This window comes from Pantherophis guttatus, chromosome 1, assembly GCF_059756535.1.
Source record: "Pantherophis guttatus breed Tessera chromosome 1, ASM5975653v1, whole genome shotgun sequence".
Taxonomy (NCBI): Eukaryota; Metazoa; Chordata; class Lepidosauria; order Squamata; family Colubridae; genus Pantherophis; species Pantherophis guttatus.
In genome coordinates, this window is record NC_142063.1 from 329,951,458 (window position 1) to 329,973,997 (window position 22,540).

The window sequence follows — 22,540 nt, forward strand, 5'->3', positions numbered from 1 at the left end:
ATCAGTACAGTACATTTAAATAGAAAGAAGGTATGAAAAGAATTGCAAGACTTTTTTCCTTTAATTTGGAACACTTTTGCAGGATACACCTCCAATACAGTTAACAAATGGTTACATTTTTTAATTCAATAGACAGGATAATTTTACATCCACAGTTTCACAGGACACCAGTGGCTTTTGCTGGAATGCAATATAATTCCAAAAGTGTGGAATTTGAAGGCTAGTTTTTTTTGTTTTTTTTTAAATTAAGGGGCTTTATAGATTACTTACCCATCTCCCACCCTTATCCTTGGCCACACTGTGTTGTTAGAAGCTATATAGTTATGCCATAGGAGATACAAAAGTGAAAGTAAACCATTTGACATGTTGGAAGAACCTATTGTGCACATATTAAGACTACAAGTCTTCCAGTAATTCTTTGACCTTTTAGTATACATTTTGCATACAAAAGGACTGTACAAGTATGCAGAACAGAGCCAGCCTTACTGTTCTTTCCTCTCATTTTGCACACAATCCATGTTTAAATCAGTACTGGTCATTGCATTATACCTATTTGTAGTAACTAAGCCTTTGAATGAGAGAACTGAAAACTAATGGCATAAATTAATTATTCCTTTACATTAAAAAAGTCAGAGTCATACAGCCTTTTTAAAAAAAGTTGATTATGAAAGCAATTCATTTTCAAGATCAATTTTGAAAAATGAGGATTTCCTGTCATTAAAACAAATTTTCCCTTTTTAAAAAATTTGTGTGAACTAGCAGCATATTATTATTCTCAGATTTGTGGACTTGTGGATTTACAGTATTACATTGTCAATATTTGTTTAATTATATGTATAAATTTTAAATGTAGTACTACAGATCTTCCCTGCATTCTCTTCCACAATAGTTTAATTCTTTCCCCAATGATTCTGAAATATTTCTAGGCTTCAGGATGAATAGCAGAACAGTACTTAGTCACTATGCTAAATAGAATATTATGCATCCGATTCATGGTATAATCCTTTCAATATGTGTATCATATCTTAGGGATTATAGCATTGCCTCCCAATTAACACAACATGTGGTTTTTAGTCAATTTAATACAAATGCTTAGATGAGATTGACCATATTTGGCAGGGATCTTTGAAAATGCTCCTTTCCTAAAAGGAAAGCCATCTTTGCTCAAATTTAATGATGTACTAATTGCACGAGCAGGATTAAGAAAGAAGGGTTCAGTCCATTTCTAATACGATATTAAAGATGCAAAGAAACATGCTAATGAACTTCATTAGAGTAAGCTCTTCATTTCTAAGTAAGTCCACTCCTCTCTATTTTCCCTGCAATATTTTTCATATATTTTTTTCTAACCAGCAGGTTGAAACAGACTGGATACCAGCAAATGCTCTTTGATTTTGTACCAATTACATAGTTAGAACTTACATGGAATCAAGTTGCCCCCTCTCCTCCTCCACCTCACCTCGATTACTATCCAGAAAACCTGAAACAGATAAACTCAGTTGCCCACTTAAAAAGTGAAATAGAGTGATAGTTTTCTTTCAACAATGGGAAAGTACTCAAGCTGCCCACATCGATCTACAAACTAGATATTGGATCAATACTTGCTTGTTCAAGAAGCAAGTAATAATAAACATGATTAAATTAGATTGATTCTGGTCTCTAGAAAATGAATGTCATAACTGATGGTTACTCTCTTGATAGCAGGTGTGGAAGAATTGGGAATGAACACTTGCTTGCAACTCCATTAGCCCATTTCAACACTGATCTGTTCAACTGCTGCTGACCACAAGAATAAAAATCCAATAGAAATACAAATTAAACACATTTTATCTACTTTACACTCATCCTATTTAAAACAGCTCCTAGGAGTTCATAAGCTCTTATTGGAAGCCAGGTAATCATGCAGCCTCCTGACTGGAAAAAAATTAATAATTTAGTTTTAATTTAATTATTTTAAAAGTTCCATTTTAAATTTAGAGAAGCATCTTCCTTTTCCCTCAGAGTTGAATCACAGCAAATCAGTTGCATTTGGGTTCTGCTGGAACCTTTCTATTATGGAGTTTAATGCATCTTGCGTGGTCTGATTGTAAGTCCAGAACAAGATTTTTCAGACATGTATCGTGAGCTTTTTCAAGAGAAGCATTTCAGCCCAAGCATAAACATAACTGCAGCTTCACAAACATTTCCTATCTGAGGTGTTGCAGCATTATCTTAAATGTATAATTTTAAACCCAATTTTTAAACAAATACAAAGCAAAAGGCCTTTTAGAACACTGGTGTCAAACCTGCCGCTTCATGTTGCCGTCGTGCAACATTTTTCCCATTCGTGGAGCTGGGGTGGGCATGGACTGCACGTGATGCATTCAGCCTACGGGCCGCCAGTTTGACACCCCTATTCTAGAATCTGGGTAGAGATTCACAAAACATCTCTGTACTATAAGTATGATACGGCTTAGGTTTTTTACACCATGGTAATCAAATGTGTATTGATAAATGTGATTAACTCAAGTCCATGTATTTCAGTGAGAGAAGTGTAATGCTGGATCCAGCCATATGCTGATATTGTGCAATGTAGCTTTTTTTGGGGGGGTGGGGGGTGGAGTAATGAGAGATACTAAAGCAATTTATTTTCATTTGCTTTTCTTTCGATGAAGATTAACCTTCACTTCCCTGACCTTTGTGTCTTAAGAATTTAGGTGACTTATTTCCCCATTCTAATTATCCATTTTCCCCCTGTGCCTTAGGTTCTTTTTGGAAAATTTGCAGCCTTCTCTCTAATCCTCTTCTGCCCATACGCTGTCCATATTTTTAGTTGGGGGCTCTTCCAGCACAACATTTCAAGGTACAAAAAATGTACTGAGCTAGAAAAACCCAAAATCCAGTGTCCTGCAAATAAATTCATATTTTAATATAAAATATTAATACAATATACTATTTTCCCCTTCTGCCCAACTTGCTATTGTAACTTCACTCCAAAAGATTTGGGGTGGGATGGGAGGAGATGATTTTCAGCGACTACTTTCATCACGGTATTTTAACAGGGTATGGACGAGAGGGAGGGAGGGAATGCCGTATTCCAGGATTACGTGGCGGGGGGGGGGTAGAGAGAGCAGGAGGATGAAGGTAGATGAGTTATATGGAGAAGTCCAACTACTACACTGAAGGCAGATACCCTGGAGGATCCTGCCAATCTTCTCAGTGTGAAACTTTCTTTCCACCCAGAAAACCTTCCTCTCCCTCCCAGAAACACAACCTGGACCATGGCTCTTGTGTCATCCTTCTGCTCTTTCAGTTAGAATTAAATAATTATTAAAGGTTTTGCTATAAAGAGGAGGGTTTAAAAAAAAACAACCAAAATGTAGCTTTGCAGCTCTGCTACTGAGGCTGTCATGTTTCAGGTAGTTGATTAATGTCAGTCAGTTTTGTATCATTGAGGATTGCACGAATTCTCTCCAGGGAATCTGCCTGCCGGATCCGTTCCAACTGGACCTGAGCAAAAATGAGCAACACATAACATTAACAGAATGACTATCTGTAAGGGGGATTGAGTTTCTCTTAGTTATAAACTTTAAAGAGCAACAGATTTATTTATAAATAGACACATAGGTTGAGGTACTGGGTACGCTTAGCCTGGAAGCTGTAAGATTACAGGGAGACATGAAAGCAGTCTTCAAAAATCTGGAAGCTGGGGAGTAACTAATTCAGAGTGGTTTCAGAAGGCAGGACAAGGAACAATTGCTTAAATTTAAGAAGGAAAATCTGGGTTGGCTCTCGGGAAACGTTTCTAAATGGCAAGGGCTGTTCCAAAAATGTAACGGACTGCCTAGGGAGGGGGTGGATTTTCCTCTGCTGGAAATTAAACAGAGCCTGGATGGATAGTAGATTCTGCATCAAGCAAGGAGCTGGCCTGGATATCCTCCAAGATCGCTTCCTACGCTTACATTCTAGTATTCTCAAAGAAAAAAGAAGATTTCTCCCCTGAGCATGAAATAACTGTATGGAAGAACAAAATTTAGCAAGACCTATTTTACTCATCACCATTATTTGTGGGAAGGACCTAGTGGATCTTGTGACCTTGGAAGGTAGGAGCAACCAAATAGGACAATATCTGACAGAATCGTAATTCAAAGATGTTTAAAGATAAGTCGGCTAAATGCTAGAAGTGCCACCAGATAGATACCTGGGTCATATTATCATATGTGGTAATTTTTGCTCAAAGGCAAAAAAATATTGGACAAACATACATATGTGGCTGGAAAAAATGATAAAGCAGCATATTGATTTAAAGCCAGAAATATTCTTGTTGGGGATTTTATCCAAAAAATATAGTAAGGGGAATGTATATCTAATTATCTATATACTAACTGCAGCTAGAATTGTATTTGCACAAAATTTTAAAAGTGAAGAGATCCCCACAGATGAGAATGTGATCAGGAAAATATTAGAATGTGCAGAAATGAATAGACTAACGCTAGCAATTAAGGAAAAAAGAACAAACTAAATATTATATGACACGAGATTTATTTTATCAGTGGTTAGATAACAAAAATGGAAGTTAGAAACAGAGAAACAAAAGAAAAAGATTAGTGAAATGAAGATATGTTAAGAGAGAGAAACAAATATTATGATTATTATGTTTAATATTATCATTTTAATATTATAGAATGTTAATGTAATGAATATTGTTGTAAATCTTGATTATTATTTTACAAAGATATCTGTACCTGGACGACACACAGTTTAATTGAAGATGGAATTATTATATTTTTTTTAAAAAACAAAACAAAAAAACGTAATTCTAGTAGCTAGAAAAATCCAAGAACAGACACTTTTCACTGTCTTTGTTCCCAAGTGATCACCTTACCTGAAGGGTCTGAGAAAGCTTAACGAAATCTCTCTGTACTTGTTCACTGACATCCAATTCTGTCTGAAGCCGTTGAGCTTTATTCTTCTCCTCGAACATCATGTGTTCTAAATTAGCCTGGGAAAGGAAACAGCAATGATTTCTGCATTTTGGAGATATGGGGCATATTTATAAATGTAGCTGCATGATGGCCTTCCTAGTCAGAGAACACTGGAAGTGTTTTAGGAAAGGAGGGACCTCTTATCACCTGTACTGCACTGTATTCTATGATTATCACTAAGTGTTGTATCTTATGATTTATGATGAATGTATTTATATGATTATGATCATGATTTATCACTTATAGCTTTTATGTATACTGACAGCTTATGCACCGAAGACAAATTCCTTGTGTGTCCAATCACACTTGGCCAATAAAGAATTCTATTCTATTCTATTATCCAAACCACATCTTTAGGTATATGAAATTGGGCTTCCTCGTTCTCATTTCCTATCCTTCATTCCCTATCTGCATATATTGCTCATATTGTACTGAATCTAATTTGCTGCCTGTATTCCTTTCAAATCTATTTGGAATTTGTTGATTTCAGAAATACAGTATTGATCCCATTCAAGTCCCTTCTTTTGTGAACTGTTTGTCCCAATTAGAACTTAGAGTAACTTTATTGTCACTTTGAAAGTACACTAATTGGCATACATTAAAATGAAATTTTGTTGCATATAGCTCTCAAAGATTTCCACGTCTACACTACATAAACATGACAAAATAAATACAAAATTATGCATATACCCACATATATTATATGATACGGAGAAACAATAGTGTAGTTCGGATGTATACATGTGCCTAGTGAGAGAAACGAATCTTGCGAGTTTTCCAGACAGATGGCATAGGGAACAAAGCTGTTACAGAATCTGGTAGTCCTGCTATAGATACTTCGAAACCTCCTCCCAGAGGGGAGCAACAGAATGACAAACAGTGACTCCATCAGTGACTAGGCTTGAGCACTTTCAGCCCCCTCCCCGTATACCAACTCGGTACTCTTTAATGTCAAAATTATTTACCTTTGTGGCAACTTCCTTCTTCAGCTGTTCTTCAAGATCATTTTCTCTCTCCTCAAAGTTTTCTAACTGCTGTATCTTTTCTTTCAAGTTGGATTCCAACTATGAAAATGGAAGAATGTATTAAATGAGCTAAAAGCTCTCCAGTGCTAACCAACCACTTAGGGCTCTTCTACAGGCTATCCATTTTTGCTTTTGTAAAATCTTTTGTGGCATTATTTAAACCTCTCCTTTATTGGCGGATATATGGCGGAAGCTGGGGACCATATCATGTGCGGGGAATGCGCACTCGCTATCTTAGAGCTATTGCGCATTCCGGTCCCCAATGCTTTTCTTGTTCCCCAGGTTGTCCAGATTCTCAAGGCCAGAGCCTCCGGCTGATGTTGTGCAACGCCAGGTCCGTTGTTAATAAAGCCCCCCTCATTCACGATCTTATTCAGGAGGGGGAGGCGGACCTGGCGGGCATTACGGAGACCTGGTTGGGCCAGGAGGGGGGAGTCCCCCTCGTGGATATATGCCCACCAGGCTTCCGTGCATTTCATCAGCCGAGGGCTCAGGGCAGGGGCGGGGGGGTGGCGGTTATTATAAAGGAAGGTCTGGATCCAAGGGAGACCACTGTTCCACAGATAGCCGGATGTGAGTCCCTCTTTGTGAAGTGGGGTCGTGGAGTACAGATGGGCCTGTTGGTCACGTACCTGGCTCCCTGCCACATGGCAACGGCCCTGCCCGAGCTCCTTAACGTTATAGCCGAGGTGGCGGTGGGCACCCCCAGACTTGCCATCATGGGGGATTTCAACCTGCCATCTATCGGTGAAACGTCTGAGGTGGCTCGAGAGTTCATGGCTTCCATGACGGCCATGGACCTTACTCAGTTAATTCATGACCCCACTCACACAGGAGGACACACTCTGGACTTAGTTTTTGTCTCTGGTCAGTGGTTGAGTGGCCTTGATATAGGGGATATAGCCATCGAACCCTTGTCATGGTCTGACCACTCGCTCCTTCGACTGGACTTTCTAACCGCTGCACCCTGCCGCAGGGAGGCAGGACCGACCAGGTGGTTCCGCCCCAGGCGCCTGATGGACCCTGATAGGTTCCAGATGGAGCTTGGGCCATTTCCTGAGATTCTGGCTCATGACTCGGCTGAAGACCTGGGGGCCGCCTGGGATAGTGCGGCTGCCGGGGCCTTGGACCGAGTCGTGCCTTTGCGGCCTCTGACCCGGCACCGAACTCACCTAGCTTCTTGGTTCTCCGAGGAGCTTAGGGAGATGAAGCGCCGGAAAAGACGCCTGGAGAGTAGTTGGAGGACCAGCCGCTCCGAACCTGACCGAACACTGGTGAGGTCTCATATTAAGACCTACCTAGTGGCGATAAAAGCGGCGAAAACTAGCTATTTTGCCGCTCTTATCGCGTCATCAGATAATCGCTCGGCCGCCCTGTTTAGGGTGACCCGCTCCCTCCTCCATCTGGAAGTGCGGGATGACCCCTTGCAGGGTCGAGCTGAGGATTTTGTGCAGTATCTGTATGACAAAATCGCTCAGATTCGGGAAGGGCTGGCCTCTGACTGGGTATGTCCAGACGGGATGACTGAGGCAGGTCTTGAGAGTGTTATCTGGGGGGAGTTCGATCCTGTGGCTCCCGAGGACATGGACAGGGTCCTGGGACGGCTGAACGTGACCACATGTTTATTGGACCCGTGTCCCTCCTGGTTGGTACTGGCTTCCCGGGAGGTGACACAAGGCTAGCTCCAGAAGATTGTTAACGCTTCTTTGAGTGAGGGGGTCCTGCCGGCCGCTTTGAAAGAAGCGGTGGTGAGGCCCCTCCTCAAGAAGCCTTCTCTGGATCCGGCTGTTTTGGCTAACTATCGTCCAGTCTCCAACCTTCGCTTCATTGCGAAGGTTGTTGAGAGTGTGGTGGCGCAACAGCTTCCCCGGTACCTGGATGAAGCTGTCTATCTAGACCCGCTCCAGTCCGGCTTCCGGCCTGGGCACAGCACGGAAACGGCATTGGTCGCATTGGTGGATGATCTCTGGAGGGCCCGGGATAGGGGTTGCTCCTCTATCCTGGTCCTGTTAGACCTCTCAGCGGCTTTTGATACCATCGACCATGGTATCATGTTGCACCGGTTGGCGGGGTTGGGGGTGGGAGGCACCGTTTTGCGGTGGTTCTCCTCCTACCTCTCTGACCGGTCGCAATCTGTGTTGACAGGGGGGCAGCGGTCGACCCCGAGGCACCTTGCTTGTGGAGTGCCACAAGGGTCGGTCCTCTCGCCCCTTCTGTTCAACATTTATGTAAAGCCGCTGGGTGAGATCATCCGTGGCTTCGGGGTGGAGTTCCATCAGTACGCTGATGACACCCAGCTGTACATCTCCACCCCAGGCCACCCCAATGATGCCCTTAAAGTGATGTCCCAGTGCCTGGAGGCCGTGCGGGCCTGGATGGGGAGAAACAGGCTCCAACTCAACCCCTCCAAGACCGAGTGGCTGTGGCTTCCGGCGTCCCGATATAGCCAGCTGACACCATCGCTGGCTATTGGGGGCGAATCACTCGCCCCCACGGAGAGGGCTCGTAACTTGGGTGTCCTCCTGGACGCACGGCTGTCGTTAGAAGATCATTTGGCGGCCGTGGCCAGGGGGGCTTTTTATCAGGTCCGCCTGATACGCCAGTTGCGCCCCTTTCTAGATCGGGACTCCCTACGCACAGTCACTCAGGCACTCGTCACTTCCCGCCTGGACTACTGCAACGCTCTCTACATGGGGCTCCCCCTGGGGTGCACCCGGAGGCTCCAGCTGGTCCAGAACGCGGCCGCGCGGGGGATTTTGGGGGCGACGAGACGCTCCCACGTGACACCTCTCCTGCGCGAGCTGCACTGGCTCCCGGTGGTCTTCCGGGTGCGCTTCAAGGTGTTGGTGACCACCTTTAAAGCGCTCCATGGCTTAGGGCCGGGGTACTTACGAGACCGCCTTCTGCCACCAATAGCCTCCCACAGGCCAGTACGCTCCCACAGAGTGGGCCTCCTCAGGGTGCCGTCCGCCAGACAATGTCGGCTGGCGACCCCCAGGGGGAGAGCCTTCTCTGTGGCGGCGCCCGCCCTCTGGAACAACCTCCCCCCCAGAGCTACGTACAATAACAGACCTCCGGATTTTTCGTCGGGCCCTGAAAACCCATTTATTTCAACTAGCTGGGCTAGCTTGAGTCAAATTTTAAATGGATTTTAAATTGGAATGTTTTAATTACGGCCAAAATTATTTAATTATTTTAAACAGTTTTTAGATTTTGTATGTTTTGTATGTATGTCTTGTTTTTACTTTGGCTGTTCACCGCCCTGAGTCCTACATTGGAGAAGGGTGGTATAGAAATTTAAACAAATAAATAAATAAATAAATAAATTGAAAACAAACACTGAAGTTATCACCAATTATTTTAATCTCTGCTGCTCAGAAGTTCCTGACACCATCTGTTTTCTGACTACTTGTTTTGCCACTGTGATGTCAGGATGTACAGAAAGGAAGCAGTTTTATGCCAGGTATACATAAAAATCTGACAGCAACATTAATTAGTCCTTTGACATGTACCTTACTACCATTATTCCAAAGTAGCTTGTAGCTTTGAATATGATCCTCAATCTTAGGCAGAAACTTTATCATGAAAAGAGGGAAACAAGCATGAAGAACCACTATTTTGATGGTTTCATTTAAATGCTTTCAAAATGTATTTCCTTTTCTGTTGCCCCTCTGCTAGCAGTTCTTCTTTATGCCCAGAAAAAAAACCATAACTAGGAAAGAAGATGTACAACATTCCCTCTACACCCAATAATTTGGAATAATCACAGTACTAGATAAAGATTTACTCTATGCTTGAGACAGACATGAAGACCTTTGAGTAGGAGACCAATGTAATCCAACAGGTTCCGACAGGTTCTGGAGAACCGGTAGCAGAAATTTTGAGTAGTTCGGAGAACCGGCAAATACCACCTCTGGCTGGCCCCCGAGTGGGGTGGGAATGGAGATTTTGCAGTATCCTTCCCCTGCCATGCCCACTAAGCCACACCACATCCACCAAGCCACGCCCACAAAACTGGTAGTAAAAAAAATTGAATTCCACCACTAGATGGAAGGTTTTTGCCATGGTATAGGGAACATCTCCCAAAGTCTTTAGATAAGTTACCTGCTCTTTATTCACTCTTATTTGCTCCAATTCTGTTTTTAGACTGGATGCAGCAGCTGTTAAAAGATGGGGAAAGGTTTTCATTTCATTTATGGACTCATATTCAGCTCATATTAACTAGGAAGGGGTCTAGTAAATTAGGAAGGCAAGTGGAATGCCCTGAAAGATGCTAGAATAGAATAGAATAGAATAGAGTAGAGTAGAATAGAATAGAATAGAATAGAATAGAATAGAATAGAATAGAATAGAATAGAATAGAATAGAATAGAATAGAATAGAATAGAATAGAATAGAATAACAGAGTTGTAAGGGACCTTGGAGGTCTTCTAGTCCAACCCCCTGCCCAGGCAGGAAACCCTACACAACTTCAGACAAATGGTTATCCAACAACTTCTTAAAAATTTCCAGTGTTGGGGCATTCACAACTTCTGCAGGCAAGTTGTTCCACTTATTAATTGTTCTGTCAGGAAATTTCTCCTTAGTTCTAAATTGCTTCTCTCCTTGATTAGTTTCCACCCATTGCTTCTTGTTCTACCCTCAGGTGCTTTGAAGAATAGTTTGACTCCCTCTTCTTTGTGGCAACCCCTGAGATATTGGAACACTGCTATCATGTCTCCCCTAGTCCTTCTCTTCATCAAACTAGACATACCCAGTTCCTGCAACCATTCTTCATATGTTTTAGCCTCCAGTCCCCTAATCATCTTTGTTGCTCTTCTCTGCACTCTATCTAGAGTCTCAACATCTTTTTTACATTGTGGCAACCAAAACTGAATGCAATATTCCAAGTGTGGCCTTATCAAGGCATTATAAAGTGTATTAACACTTCACGTGAACTTGATTCTATCCCTCTGTTTATGCAGCTCAGAACTGTGTTGGCTTTTTTGGCAACTGCTGCACACTGCTGGCTCATATTTAAATGGTTGTTGCAAGATACCACATATACGGTACCTGTACATTTTGTTTTTCTTCCCTAAATGTAGAGCCTTGCTTTTTTTCACTATTGAATTTCATTTTGTTAGATAGCACCCAATGTTCAAGTCTGTCAAGATCCTTCTGTATCTTGAGTCTATCTTCTGAAGTGTTGGCTATTCCTGCCAGCTTGGTGTCATCTGCAAATTTGATGAGTTCCCCATCTGTCCCCTTGTCCAAGTCATTGATGAAAATATCTAAATATAAAGAAAGCCCTAGACTCACCTATTTCCTCTTTGCAATTTTCTATTTCTAGCTGCAGAGTCTCTTCTATGTTCTCTTTTAAACATTGTTCGGCTTGAATGTGTTCTTTTAAAAATAAAATTTCTGCCTTCAGTTTTTCTTCCAGATGATCGGCAGCAGTTCGTACACTAATAATGTCTTCACGATACTTGAGGACCAAATCACGGAGTTCCTGAAACAAAGGCCAAACTGTCTTCCCGCATATATATACCATCATGTAATAAACTATAAGGGACTTTGATTGGAAACTGATTTTGAAAAGGACAAAAGGAGGGAAAGATACAAAAAGGAAAACAGTCTTGAATGTTTTAAAATATAGTAATTCCAGATAAAGAAAATTCTCTAGACTCTTCACTAGTGTTTTTTTTTTAAATAAAAGAGTAAGGGGAGTCAGGTGTTTAACACTAAAAAATATTCCACAGCAATTTTAAATTAAGAGCTTTGTTAATTTAATGTCTAACACAAGGGCAAGTTCATGAGTAATGTTGGGGTGTCAGCTACCAGGAAGATGTATTTAAGGCCAGCAGTTCATGTAACAGTAACAGAATTGGAAGGGACTTTGGAGGTCATCTAGTCTAACCCCCCCTGCTCACACAGGAGTCCTATATGGATTCGAACCGCTGACCTTTCTGATCGACAAGCTCAGCGTCTTAGTCACTGAGCCACCTAGAGAGCCGCCATGTAATTTGGGGCCTAAGATAATTGTTCTAACCTCATTCCCTCCAGATATGTAACCTATATAAGTTAAAAGTTGGAAGGCCTTGGGTTAAGGATGACTGGAAAAAACAAGGGGAGTTATAATAATTACCAAGTGGTAAAGTCATTATATTGTTTTCTTCTGTTAATCCATTTACTACAGATGCCAAGCAACAATTCCAGACTGTAACAATTTCAAAGAGTCCTGCTTAGAATGTTGTTTGAAAACATATTACCACAATTGCATAATAAGCTATCTTCCTTGATGTCAAACACTTTCAAGCAGAAATGGAAGGAACTTAATTTATATAGTTACAAATCATACACTTTATAGCTAAGAAACACCCTTTTTTTCTTATGAAACAGAAAGATAAGATAATAACAAAATATAGTACAGGCTGCTTTAGCATGAAAATACCAGTGATTGTTCAAGATATACTGGAAGTTATCTAGATTAAGACAGATAAACACAAAACATAACCACAGATAGGGTTGCAGGTTTTACTAATTTAAGATTTCAGTTTAGATAAGAATTATAATCAACATGTGGATCTTCTCACATACATTACTAGAAACAAGTTTCTACTTTTCTAATCTTAAAAAAAAGTGATGGCCATTATTCCTAAACTTTAGTGAATGTCTTACCCAATATTACGTCCCAAATGGATCTATTTAAAATTAACCAAGAGGTATCCTACCTCTCCAGTTTCTGGAAGGATAAAGTCCTCAGCTTGCTGTAAAGATACATGCAGACAGTGTTTTCCTTGAAGGCTTTCATTGTCTTTCTGGAGCCTCACCAATTCCTCTGAAACAAGTTCTCGTGACTGCATCAGGACAGCCTCCAGCAAACAAAGAAAGAATTAAACCCTAAAAAAATCAGCTCTTCAGATTAACTCACATTTCATTCTTAATATGGTGGAACCAGGTAGTGGACAAAACAGGAAAAAAACACCAATATGCAGAATATCCTTGCTCACCATGACTTTCTCCCTGTTCCCACAACTTACTAAATAGGTGAACTGTGAAGTTTTCAGTTAAAATACTAAAAAAAAAAAAAAAAAAAAAAAAAATCCGTTAAACGATATAGCTAGTATGTAAGACTGTTCAACCCAAAACAAACGTAAGCATTCTGTAAAAATACATAAACCCAGTTAAAGAAATCAGTTTGCCAACCATGTCTTGAAGAAAAAGAGCTGGAGAGGAGACCCAACTAAAAAGTTAAACCTTTGATTTTCAGAAATCACTTCCCAAACACTGACTGGATGCTGACCAGCTCACATCTATTGCTGCCTCCCTTGCCAATGGGAATGTCTTGCCAGTACCTTCCTGGCGCAATGACTTATGAGATAGTAAGCACTTCCTGAAGAAACTAAGTAGAGATTCTGCATTTACAAAAGATTTGGCCCACTTATTCCAACTGTGATTTGTTGGAATCACTAATAGTTGACTGGGTTCAGTTGTTTAGCAAGGCCTTAGCAATGTTAACATTCTAAGGAGTAAATTAGCCACAGCAGATACAATTCTGCAATAATTCATAATTAGCTAACTTTAAAGGAAAACAAAGAACAAACACAGGAATCTACATTAAGTGAAAGAAGTTTGGAGAGTACAGTTCTAGGAAAAAGAATAACTGTATAATTGGCTGCATAACATAGACCCCTCCAAGGGCACATGATTTCCTCCAAAATACTGAAGAACAATAGATCAGCTGATTAGGAAGCTGGCCAAACTGTATTCTTACCACTTTTAAACTGTTATTTCACAGGCAGCACAGCTAATAAGACTATGAGGAGTTTATGGGAAATCCACCCAACTGAAATTCAGACCTAACCTTTGTCCCAATCTGACTTCCTGACTATATTTCTGGGCTTGCCTCCATAATGACATGCCCCCTAGGCCTCTTATCAAGTAACATTCTGATCAATTGTATTCCTTTCTGTTCAGCATTTTCCTAAATCTCATTCTGGCCCATTAAGACAAAGTGATATTTCACCATTTAGACAAGCTGAATGTTTAGACAACACATATCCGTTCTGTGTTATCTAGACAATACAGCAATCCTCTCTAGGTCCCAGCTTCGAAAAGTACAGGTGGCCCTTGTTCAATATTGTAAGAAAGATTATCTGAATTACCATAAAACTGGAACCATGGCCTTCATCATAAATACTGCCCTAGTAGGAACAAAAATAAGCAGTTCTGGTGCTTTAAATGTATTCATTTAGTAGACTGGTATAGCATTGATTTTTGGCGTATATAATGTTTCTGCCTCCTATTGCCCCACAATAACCTTGTGAGTAGGTTAGACCTAAGAGCAGCCACAATGTATATATGAAAACAGGCAGCATGGTGGCCACAGCATCATCAACAGGTACATTGTGACTGCCATTTCTATACACTTGCCATAATTTTACACAATACTGTTACCTTGTCTGTGTTGACATCCCTGTAGATGCCACTGGGACCTGAGTTCCCCAACATTGCAGGCAGACATCACCAGAAAATGGCCAAACTAACATCATTTGGGTTCCCCTCCTGTTTACTGCCAAGCAGACCAGTATGTTCCTTAAACAGTATATAATTGACAAAAGGTTCCCCTCACACATATGTGCTAGTCATTCCTGACTCTAGGGGGCGGTGCTCATCTCCGTTTCAAAGCCGAAGAGCCAGCGCTGTCCGAAGACGTCTCTGTGGTCATGTGGCCAGCATGACTAAATGCCGAAGGCACACGGAACGCTGTTACCTTCCCACCAAAAGTGGTCCCTATTTTTCTACTTGCATTTTTTTACGTGCTTTCAAATCGCTAGGTTGGCAAAAGCTGGGACAAGTAATGGGAACTCACCCCGTTACGGGGCACTTGTGTATTGTACTACAAAACACTATAAAGGTTCCCCTCGCACATATGTGCTAGTTGTTCCCAACTCTAGGGGGCGGTGCTCATCTCCGTTTCAAAGCCGAAGAGCCAGAGCTGTCCGAAGACATCTCCGTGGTCATGTGGCCAGCATGATTAAACGCCAAAGGCACACGGAAAGCTGTTACCTTCCCACCGAAAGTGGTCCCTATTTTTCTACTTGCATTTTTTACGTGCTTTCAAATCGCTAGGTTGGCAGAAGCTGGGACAAGTAATGGGAGCTCACCCCGTTATGGGGCACTAGGGATTCGAACCGCTGAACTGCCGACCTTTCGATCAACAAGCTCAGCGTCTTAGCCACTGATGCAGAGTGCCAAATTGGGTTAGGGCAGGTTCCAAATTTCTCCTTCATAAACAGCGTAAGGTAATTCCAACTGCAGATCTTAATCATAGAAGACTGTTAGTCTAGCCTGTTGCAGGTGTATTGAAGAGAAGATACAGAAAGATCCCCTTCCCAGAGAGTCTGTATCCCCTTGTTGATTCACTGGCTATTCTTATGAACCAATTTGTGCATTTTGTAGCGCATATAGATGGTTTTGCTCTTCAAATAAGGACAAGAAATAAAGAAACGGATACATTCTGTGCAGGCTTTTGACAGCAAAACCAACTAGAATATCCTAAGCTGTCCTCCATACTCAGTTAGAACTGGATAGTACCCAAGGGTGATACTTGTCTGTAGAAAAAGCTTATTTCATTCTACAGTGCAGATAAATGGAATAATACAGATAATATAAAACTATAATAATATATAGAATAAACAACAAATATATTCAAATATGTGTATTAAAATAATTTTTCACTGTTTACCATTTGATCTTGGACATTTCTTTTAGCTTGAGAAAATGCCTGCTGTAATTCATTAAGTAAGGCATCAGATTCCTGAGCTCTAGCAGTAAGTGATGAGATCTGTCAAAAAGAAGGGGGGGGAGAGAGAAATATGAATAAATTATACACACACATCATGAACACAAAACGGCATAATATAACAGGTATACAATTTTTTCCCTAATCTTTTAGCAGACTTATTTTCATTTTTTTCCCTACAGAATTCCATGCTGAAAACTCAGTAACAATGGGGCAAGTGCTCCAAAATACTTAAAGGTAGACCCCAAATTGAACTCTGCCTCTGGTGATTTCACAAACACATCCATGTACACGTAGACTTCAATTTATGACCACAACTGGAACCAGAATCTCGGTCATGGAGCAAAGCCCACAATCCTGGCATTCCCAGCTGCATCTGTAAAACAATCTCCCAGTGGATCAGCTGAAGGTTTTCCTCACCCCTCTGTGGGGCTCCTGAATGGAGCTGATTTCTTCAAGATTTCAACTCTGTTCCTGCAGCACACAAACAATTTCAACTTTCCCCTATCGCCTCCACTTGCAACCTTTCCTGCCAGCTTCCGCATTGATCCTCTGGAAAATCTGGTAGAGAAGATTGCAAATGGCGACCACATGATCACAGGGCACTTGATAACTGGTATAAAAGCAAGCTGGTTACCAAGCACCTGAAATTGAGTCATGAGGCTGTGAGGGAGGGGCAACATTTTACGATGGCTGGAAGTAAACACCTTTTCTGAGATTGTTGTAACTTTGAATGTTAAACAACCAGTTGTAAGTTGCAGTTGTACTATCTGCAGAGTTTTTAAAAAATTAACAGTACAGAATTGGCTTACCACCACTGCCTTTTGGGGTGTTTTTTTTAATTCCCAAACTATACTAACAACCTTATACTAATCATATTAGTATATGATTAGTATATTAATCATCAAGGGCCGTGGTGCACAGTAGAATGCAGTATTGCAGGCTAATTCTGCTGACTGCTGACTGCCAGCAGTTCAGTTCTTACCGGCTCAAGATTGACTCAGCCTTCCATCCTTCTGAGGTTGGTAAAATGAGGACCCAGATTGTTAGGAACAATTTGCTGACTTTGAAAACCGCTTAGAGAGGGCTGTAAAAGTGATATATAAGTCCAAGTGCTAAGTGCTATTTGATCCTGTTAACTTTACAAGATAAACATACTCTTAAATCATCTCCAGTACATTCTGTAGTACACAACTGGTGTAAAAAGAATCAACCAGTTTAAATATAGGCTCTATGCAAGGGTCATTCTCACTTAAGAATTTTTAGTCTTCTGTAAGATTTTCTTTACCTGATTGACTGAGTCTTCACTACTTTGTTTCATAAATTCCTCCAGCTCCTGTTTCTCTCGTATTGTTTTTTCTAGTTGATCATTGGCCTGCCTCAACATTATCTGAAGTTTCTTCACCTATGGGGTCAGAAACAATGCACCATAAACATCCCTTTTCTAAATAAAGTTAATTTTTCTCCAAGACAAAATCTATGCTTATAATTTAGAAACAAGGTGGAATAGATAAAGAAACCATACAAATGAGAGTTTCATTACAGTCCATGCTCTCTTTGCTTAACGATATAACCTCGTTTAACATCACAGCCATCTGTTTCTTTGACCCCAGAACAAAATGTTATTACAGAATTCTGAATTCTTTATCTTAAAAGGGTAGAAAGTTTATCTGTTGTGTTTGATTATGTTAATAAAAATGCACTATTTCCTCTTTTCCTCTTTTAGCATTAATGGAAATACCGTACAATGTACCGTACAATACCGTGCTTTCATTCTCTGAAATGTAAACGTTCATAACAGAACATAGAATCAAGTACCTCATCCAAATGTTTATGAAGAGACTAAATTTAAAAGCTCCGTTAAATACAGTTTATACTATAGTAAGGCCACTAGAGATTTTTAAAAAAGGAAACTGTTCGTTTATCTGCTGGAGCGTTTATGCACAGGATCAGGTACTATTCCTCCAACCTCCAACTTGTACATATATTTGAGTATGAATAAGAGGCTGAACTGAGTTGAAAGCAAACAAAGGAACCCTTCCCCAAAATTAGGTTCTCTCATTTCTCATGAAAATAAGAACAAATTTGCTATCAGAGGTAGGTGGAAGGCAGAAATCTCTGCATGTGTAAGTGACCCATGAACTATACACATAAATAAGCATAATGATATAACCGGGAAATCATCATGTGTGGAATCAGTCCATGCAGGGAATCAGTCCAACTCAATCAACTTCAAAAACCAACTCTGATCTTAAAAACAAGCCCAAAGTCTTTAACAAATGAACTCCAAATCCAACTCATCCAATACTAATTGACCGTTCAGTTAAGTACCGTTTAAACAATCTGAACTGTTGCGCATAAACAGCAGATGAATTTTATTGCAAAAGTCAGGACAGAAGCAATATTTATATTAAGTTGCTTCACAGGGATCCAGAGGTGAATCTGCCTTCAATTGATCTCTTACTCCTGTATAATAAATAATGCTGAATTAATTGATCGTTGAATTAACACAAGCAGTAAGTTTGCACAAGCAGCATTAATTTATGCGTACAGAAGAAAGCCCGATAATTCATAATGTATAGCGGAAGAAGCTAAGAGCTAGCAACGTTGTTTCTACCCACTGTTTAACTTTGTCTTAAGGCCCAGCAGCCTTTTCCTTGGCATTGATAGCAACAGGCACTTCAGTTGCACACGCTGACGTGGCTATTCTTGGATTAGGCATGAATATCAGCATGAATATTACTGAGAATGAGTTCAAAGGCTATAGCTCCCATAGGGCAAAGGTTTTGGAACTGGGGAATCTGCTGAGAGTTTTCACTGTCCAATTGTTTATTCTTATTATTCTTATTCGATGGTTTTCTTATAAATGTCTCATTTATTAGAAAGGTAACTTTTTTCATATACTCTGTTGTCCAAATTAGTGAGTTTTAAATATGTTGGATCCTAAGAAGTCAAGTCACAATACCCAAAACTGGAATAGTAACTGAAAAGGAACAACGTCTGGGGTTCACACGAGTCTCCTTCTCATTTTACACTAAAACCTTTAATAGGATGAAAGATTAATGGGGTGATCAATGAACATGGGTTGCCTTTGTGATTTTTACTGCATTTGATTTTATTAATGTGACATAAATCGCCCTGAGTTGTGAAAAGATAGGGTAGTATTGGTGCTGTAATTAGTAACTAAATGGCCCTAAGTGAAAAATCAGGGGTGAAATGCTCCCGGTTCGGACCGGATCGCCCAATCCGGTAGCGATGGAGGCAGGTGGTTCAGAGAACCGGTAGCAAAAATCCCTGCTCCCCCCCATGCCCAGCTGAGCCGCGTGATCATCAGAGGCTTTTTTTCTTTTAAATGGCTCTGACGATCCCAGCTGAGTTGCCTGATCGTCAGAGGGTTTTTTAAAAACCCTCTGCCGATCAAGGCAACTCAGCTGGGATCATCAGAGCCTTTTGAAAGCATTTTTTTTACAACCTCTTCGCCGAAGAGGTTGTAGAAAAAATGGCTTTAAAAGTAAAAAAATAAAATAAAAAGAATTGGCCATGCCCTCCCAGTCACATTACCCCTCCCCACCAAGCCACGCCTACAGAACCGGTAGTAACAAATTTCACCACTGTGAAAGATGACTTGTTTGTATTTCTCATTACCTCTTGGAATCATTTCACTTTCTGCATGATGAGAGACCAGGCTGCACTCACCTGATCTCTTGTTTCGGCCTCCTGAATCTGGATGCCTTGCAACTGTTTTTCATAATTCGAACACATGTCACAGCGCCTTCCCAGCTTGTTCCCAGCATTTTGCACCTGGAGAACATAAAACCATTATTTCTCTGGAAGCTTCATAGAAGAATGTGTATAAATCCCACTGAGAGGATGGCTACAACAACTGTAGCCATTTTGGATAAAAATCAAGAAGTTTTCAGGAGAGAGGTATAATAATACACAAATCATTCTCTATAAAATAATCCTCAGATGGGAGTTTACAGTACGTACAAAGGCATACCTCTTTCTGAAGGAGATTCCATTCTGTTTCACTAACTAAGCGGTAACCACTAGGAGACACATAAGCATTTTCTACACTCTGTGTGATGCTGGAGAGAAGGGATGCGGTTTCCTCCTGCTCTGGTGTCATTGCTGTGATTGCTTTTTCCTGGTCTTTGGTTAGCATAAACCCACCAGGCATTTGCAGAGAGCCCAGGGAGGCAGTGTCAAAGTTCTCTGATATAGAGTCTGCCCCAACCAGTGGCCCAAAGTCAGATTCATCAAGGTTCCCAGCTGATTTGGCTTTATTGTTGTAGCCCAAACTTTTGGCTTGTAAAGATCCTGATGTTCCCAAACTGTCTGTTGACTGAGCTCTACGCAGTCCCTCTTTAAACATGTCATTGTCCGACTTGAGAGACTCTCCTGAAGACAGCAATGCATCTGTGTCAAGTGAGTGGGCCGAACCATGAGTGCTGTTGAGGTGCACCTATAATTGAAACAGAAAAACTGTCCAACAATAAAAAACTCCCTTATATCCAGCCAAATCATTGCTCCACCAACCCACTCCTGGGTTATATACCAAAATATAGGATGAGTTATGGACTTTCCCCCCTCGTTTATCTCCAAAATGAAATCTTCCCCCAATTCCCCCTTCAGTGGAGTTTTCATTATTCATAAAATTTCTCTTTTGATGCATGCTATTTATCTCTTTACAGCTTATTTTCATCCAGATTAGGAGTTGTTTCTTATTCAGAAATCAACAGTTTGTCAGCCCCACCACTTGTTCTGGAATGAACAGCTCTAAAGGAGACTAGAATGCTTCTAGATTCAAACTCTGAATGGACTAGTAGGTGGAGAATATGGCCAGAGATGCATTTGTTTAGCTACAGCCATTTGGGGAGCAGGAAGCAATTCATATTCTCTTCACATCAAACAAGTTACTGAACTAGGGTCTATTTGCAGCTGTTCTTGAATACCACACAAATGCTGCAACAAGTACAGAATGTTGCAGACTGCATTCTAATGAGGAAGATCTGATTCAACTGTATGGCCTCTGCGTTGGAAATACTACATTAATGTTTTTAAGTACAATTTAGGTGCTGATAGTGACCTATAAAGCTATAAAGGTACCATCAGGATTCCCTCCTCCAAATAGAACCTGCACGTCCTGTTTGTAGCTCATGAAAATAGTTTCTTTACTTTGGAAATAAAGCTTAAGATAAATATTTTGAGGAAGAACACAATACAATTGGGAATTTATTGTGAAAGAACTGGAACATCTGTCTTCTATTTCAGGCTTATTTGGAACAGTTTCTCAAATGCATAGTTATCAAACATCACTGACTAAACTATTTGTAAGAGAACAGAATCCCTTGCCAAAATCTTATGCAAAGTCATATAGCTTCTCCCCCTCTTTTAAACCATACTTAAAACATCTTGAATTATTTCATACTTATTGTTCCTTGATTAAAAGCTAGCTTTTGAACCATGTTTTATCATGAATTGACAATAATCTAAATTTCAAGTCAGGTTACAGCTTTGTAGGAGATGGTGAGAAAACTCACACAATGGATCAATTGCCCCACAATAAGTAATTTTAAACATAGGTGCAAAAAAAGAAGGAAGACTTTGCTTTCAGCTGCCAATTCCAGGGCTTGCATAAACCCAGTTCTTTTTGGTACAGAATCCAAAAGTGAAATACAATCTCCCCCTGACTCTAGCTCTCAAACTGTTCCATAAAGGATTCATTGAAGTGACTTTTGGACCAAGTCACACAATGTGCTTAACCTGGTTGTTAAATTAACTACTGTCAGTTTGTACAATATACTGTATAATAAAGTGGGTTGGTTCACATAATATATTAAGAAAAAAAGAAAGAAGAAGAAGCATTCCCAGTGAAGCTGTTATAATAACTAAGTTTACCTCTTCACCAGGGAATGGTGGAAGGGCTTCTTCATGAACTGTAGGACATGTTACGTGTGATTCATCATCAGTCCCTTTCCCCTTCTCTTCTTTCCTTTTATGAAGTCTTCGTTGCTCTTCGTCCTCCTAGGACAAAAGTTGAAAATCAAAGTGTTTTTTTTTATCTGCAAGATAGAAAATGCTCCCTTTATTCCCCCCCCATACCAGAACTGCATAATTTCAGATTAATACAAATCATTCTTAAAAACCCAGATTACAATATCATTACCTTTTAGTATAATTAACCTTTCAATATATCTAATTTATAAGTTGGCTTCTTTATGCAAAATATTGGATATTCATAATGCGAACATCAAAAGCCCATATGGTAAGTACGGTAGTACTGCAAGTAGACCTTGACTTACTACCATTTTCTAGCGACCATTCAAAGTTAAAACAGCAAAGTCAATGGGGGAAGTCAGATTCACTTAACAATCACACAGTTCACTTAGTGACTGCAGTGATTTCCTTAACAACCATGGCAAAAAAGTGGCAACTCACTTATCGTGTTTCTGGTCTTATTTTGGGGGGAAGGCTTGAAAATAAGCTTATTTTCAGGGAGGTCTTATTTTTTTTAAGTGCAGGAGGCGCCCTCTCCATCCCACTGTCTGCTTGCCCGCGGCTGCAATGGGCCAAGCTCTCAGCATGCCCAACCCTCCACCTGCCCCGACTGCTGGCCCAGCTTCTACTGGGACACTTCTCAGCCGCAGCACCTCGTGGGGGCTCTTTGTCCTCTTGGCAGGTCTGGTGGAGTGTGCCAAGAGCTTGGCCCAGATTGAGGCTGCAGGAAAGCAGACAGTGGGACAGAGAGGGCAGGGCCAGCAGTA

At 40.8% G+C, this 22,540-nt stretch overlaps 1 protein-coding gene across 1 annotated transcript in view; it reads right to left on the reverse strand.

Annotated features, from left to right (window-relative positions):
* Positions 1-42: 42 nt before the first annotated feature.
* The window catches only part of RABEP1 (rabaptin, RAB GTPase binding effector protein 1), a 67,878-nt gene continuing 45,380 nt past the window's right edge, over positions 43-22,540 (reverse strand). The window contains exons 8-18 of the mRNA XM_034420893.3: positions 21,675-21,800; positions 19,774-20,238; positions 19,470-19,574; positions 17,062-17,178; positions 15,717-15,815; positions 12,700-12,840; positions 11,288-11,477; positions 10,094-10,149; positions 5,930-6,028; positions 4,865-4,981; positions 43-3,489 (exon numbers count right to left, since the gene is read on the reverse strand). Coding sequence (XP_034276784.1) covers positions 3,388-3,489; positions 4,865-4,981; positions 5,930-6,028; positions 10,094-10,149; positions 11,288-11,477; positions 12,700-12,840; positions 15,717-15,815; positions 17,062-17,178; positions 19,470-19,574; positions 19,774-20,238; positions 21,675-21,800 — 1,617 coding nt within the window. The 3' untranslated portion in view covers positions 43-3,387. The remainder of the gene's footprint in view (positions 3,490-4,864; positions 4,982-5,929; positions 6,029-10,093; positions 10,150-11,287; positions 11,478-12,699; positions 12,841-15,716; positions 15,816-17,061; positions 17,179-19,469; positions 19,575-19,773; positions 20,239-21,674; positions 21,801-22,540) is intronic.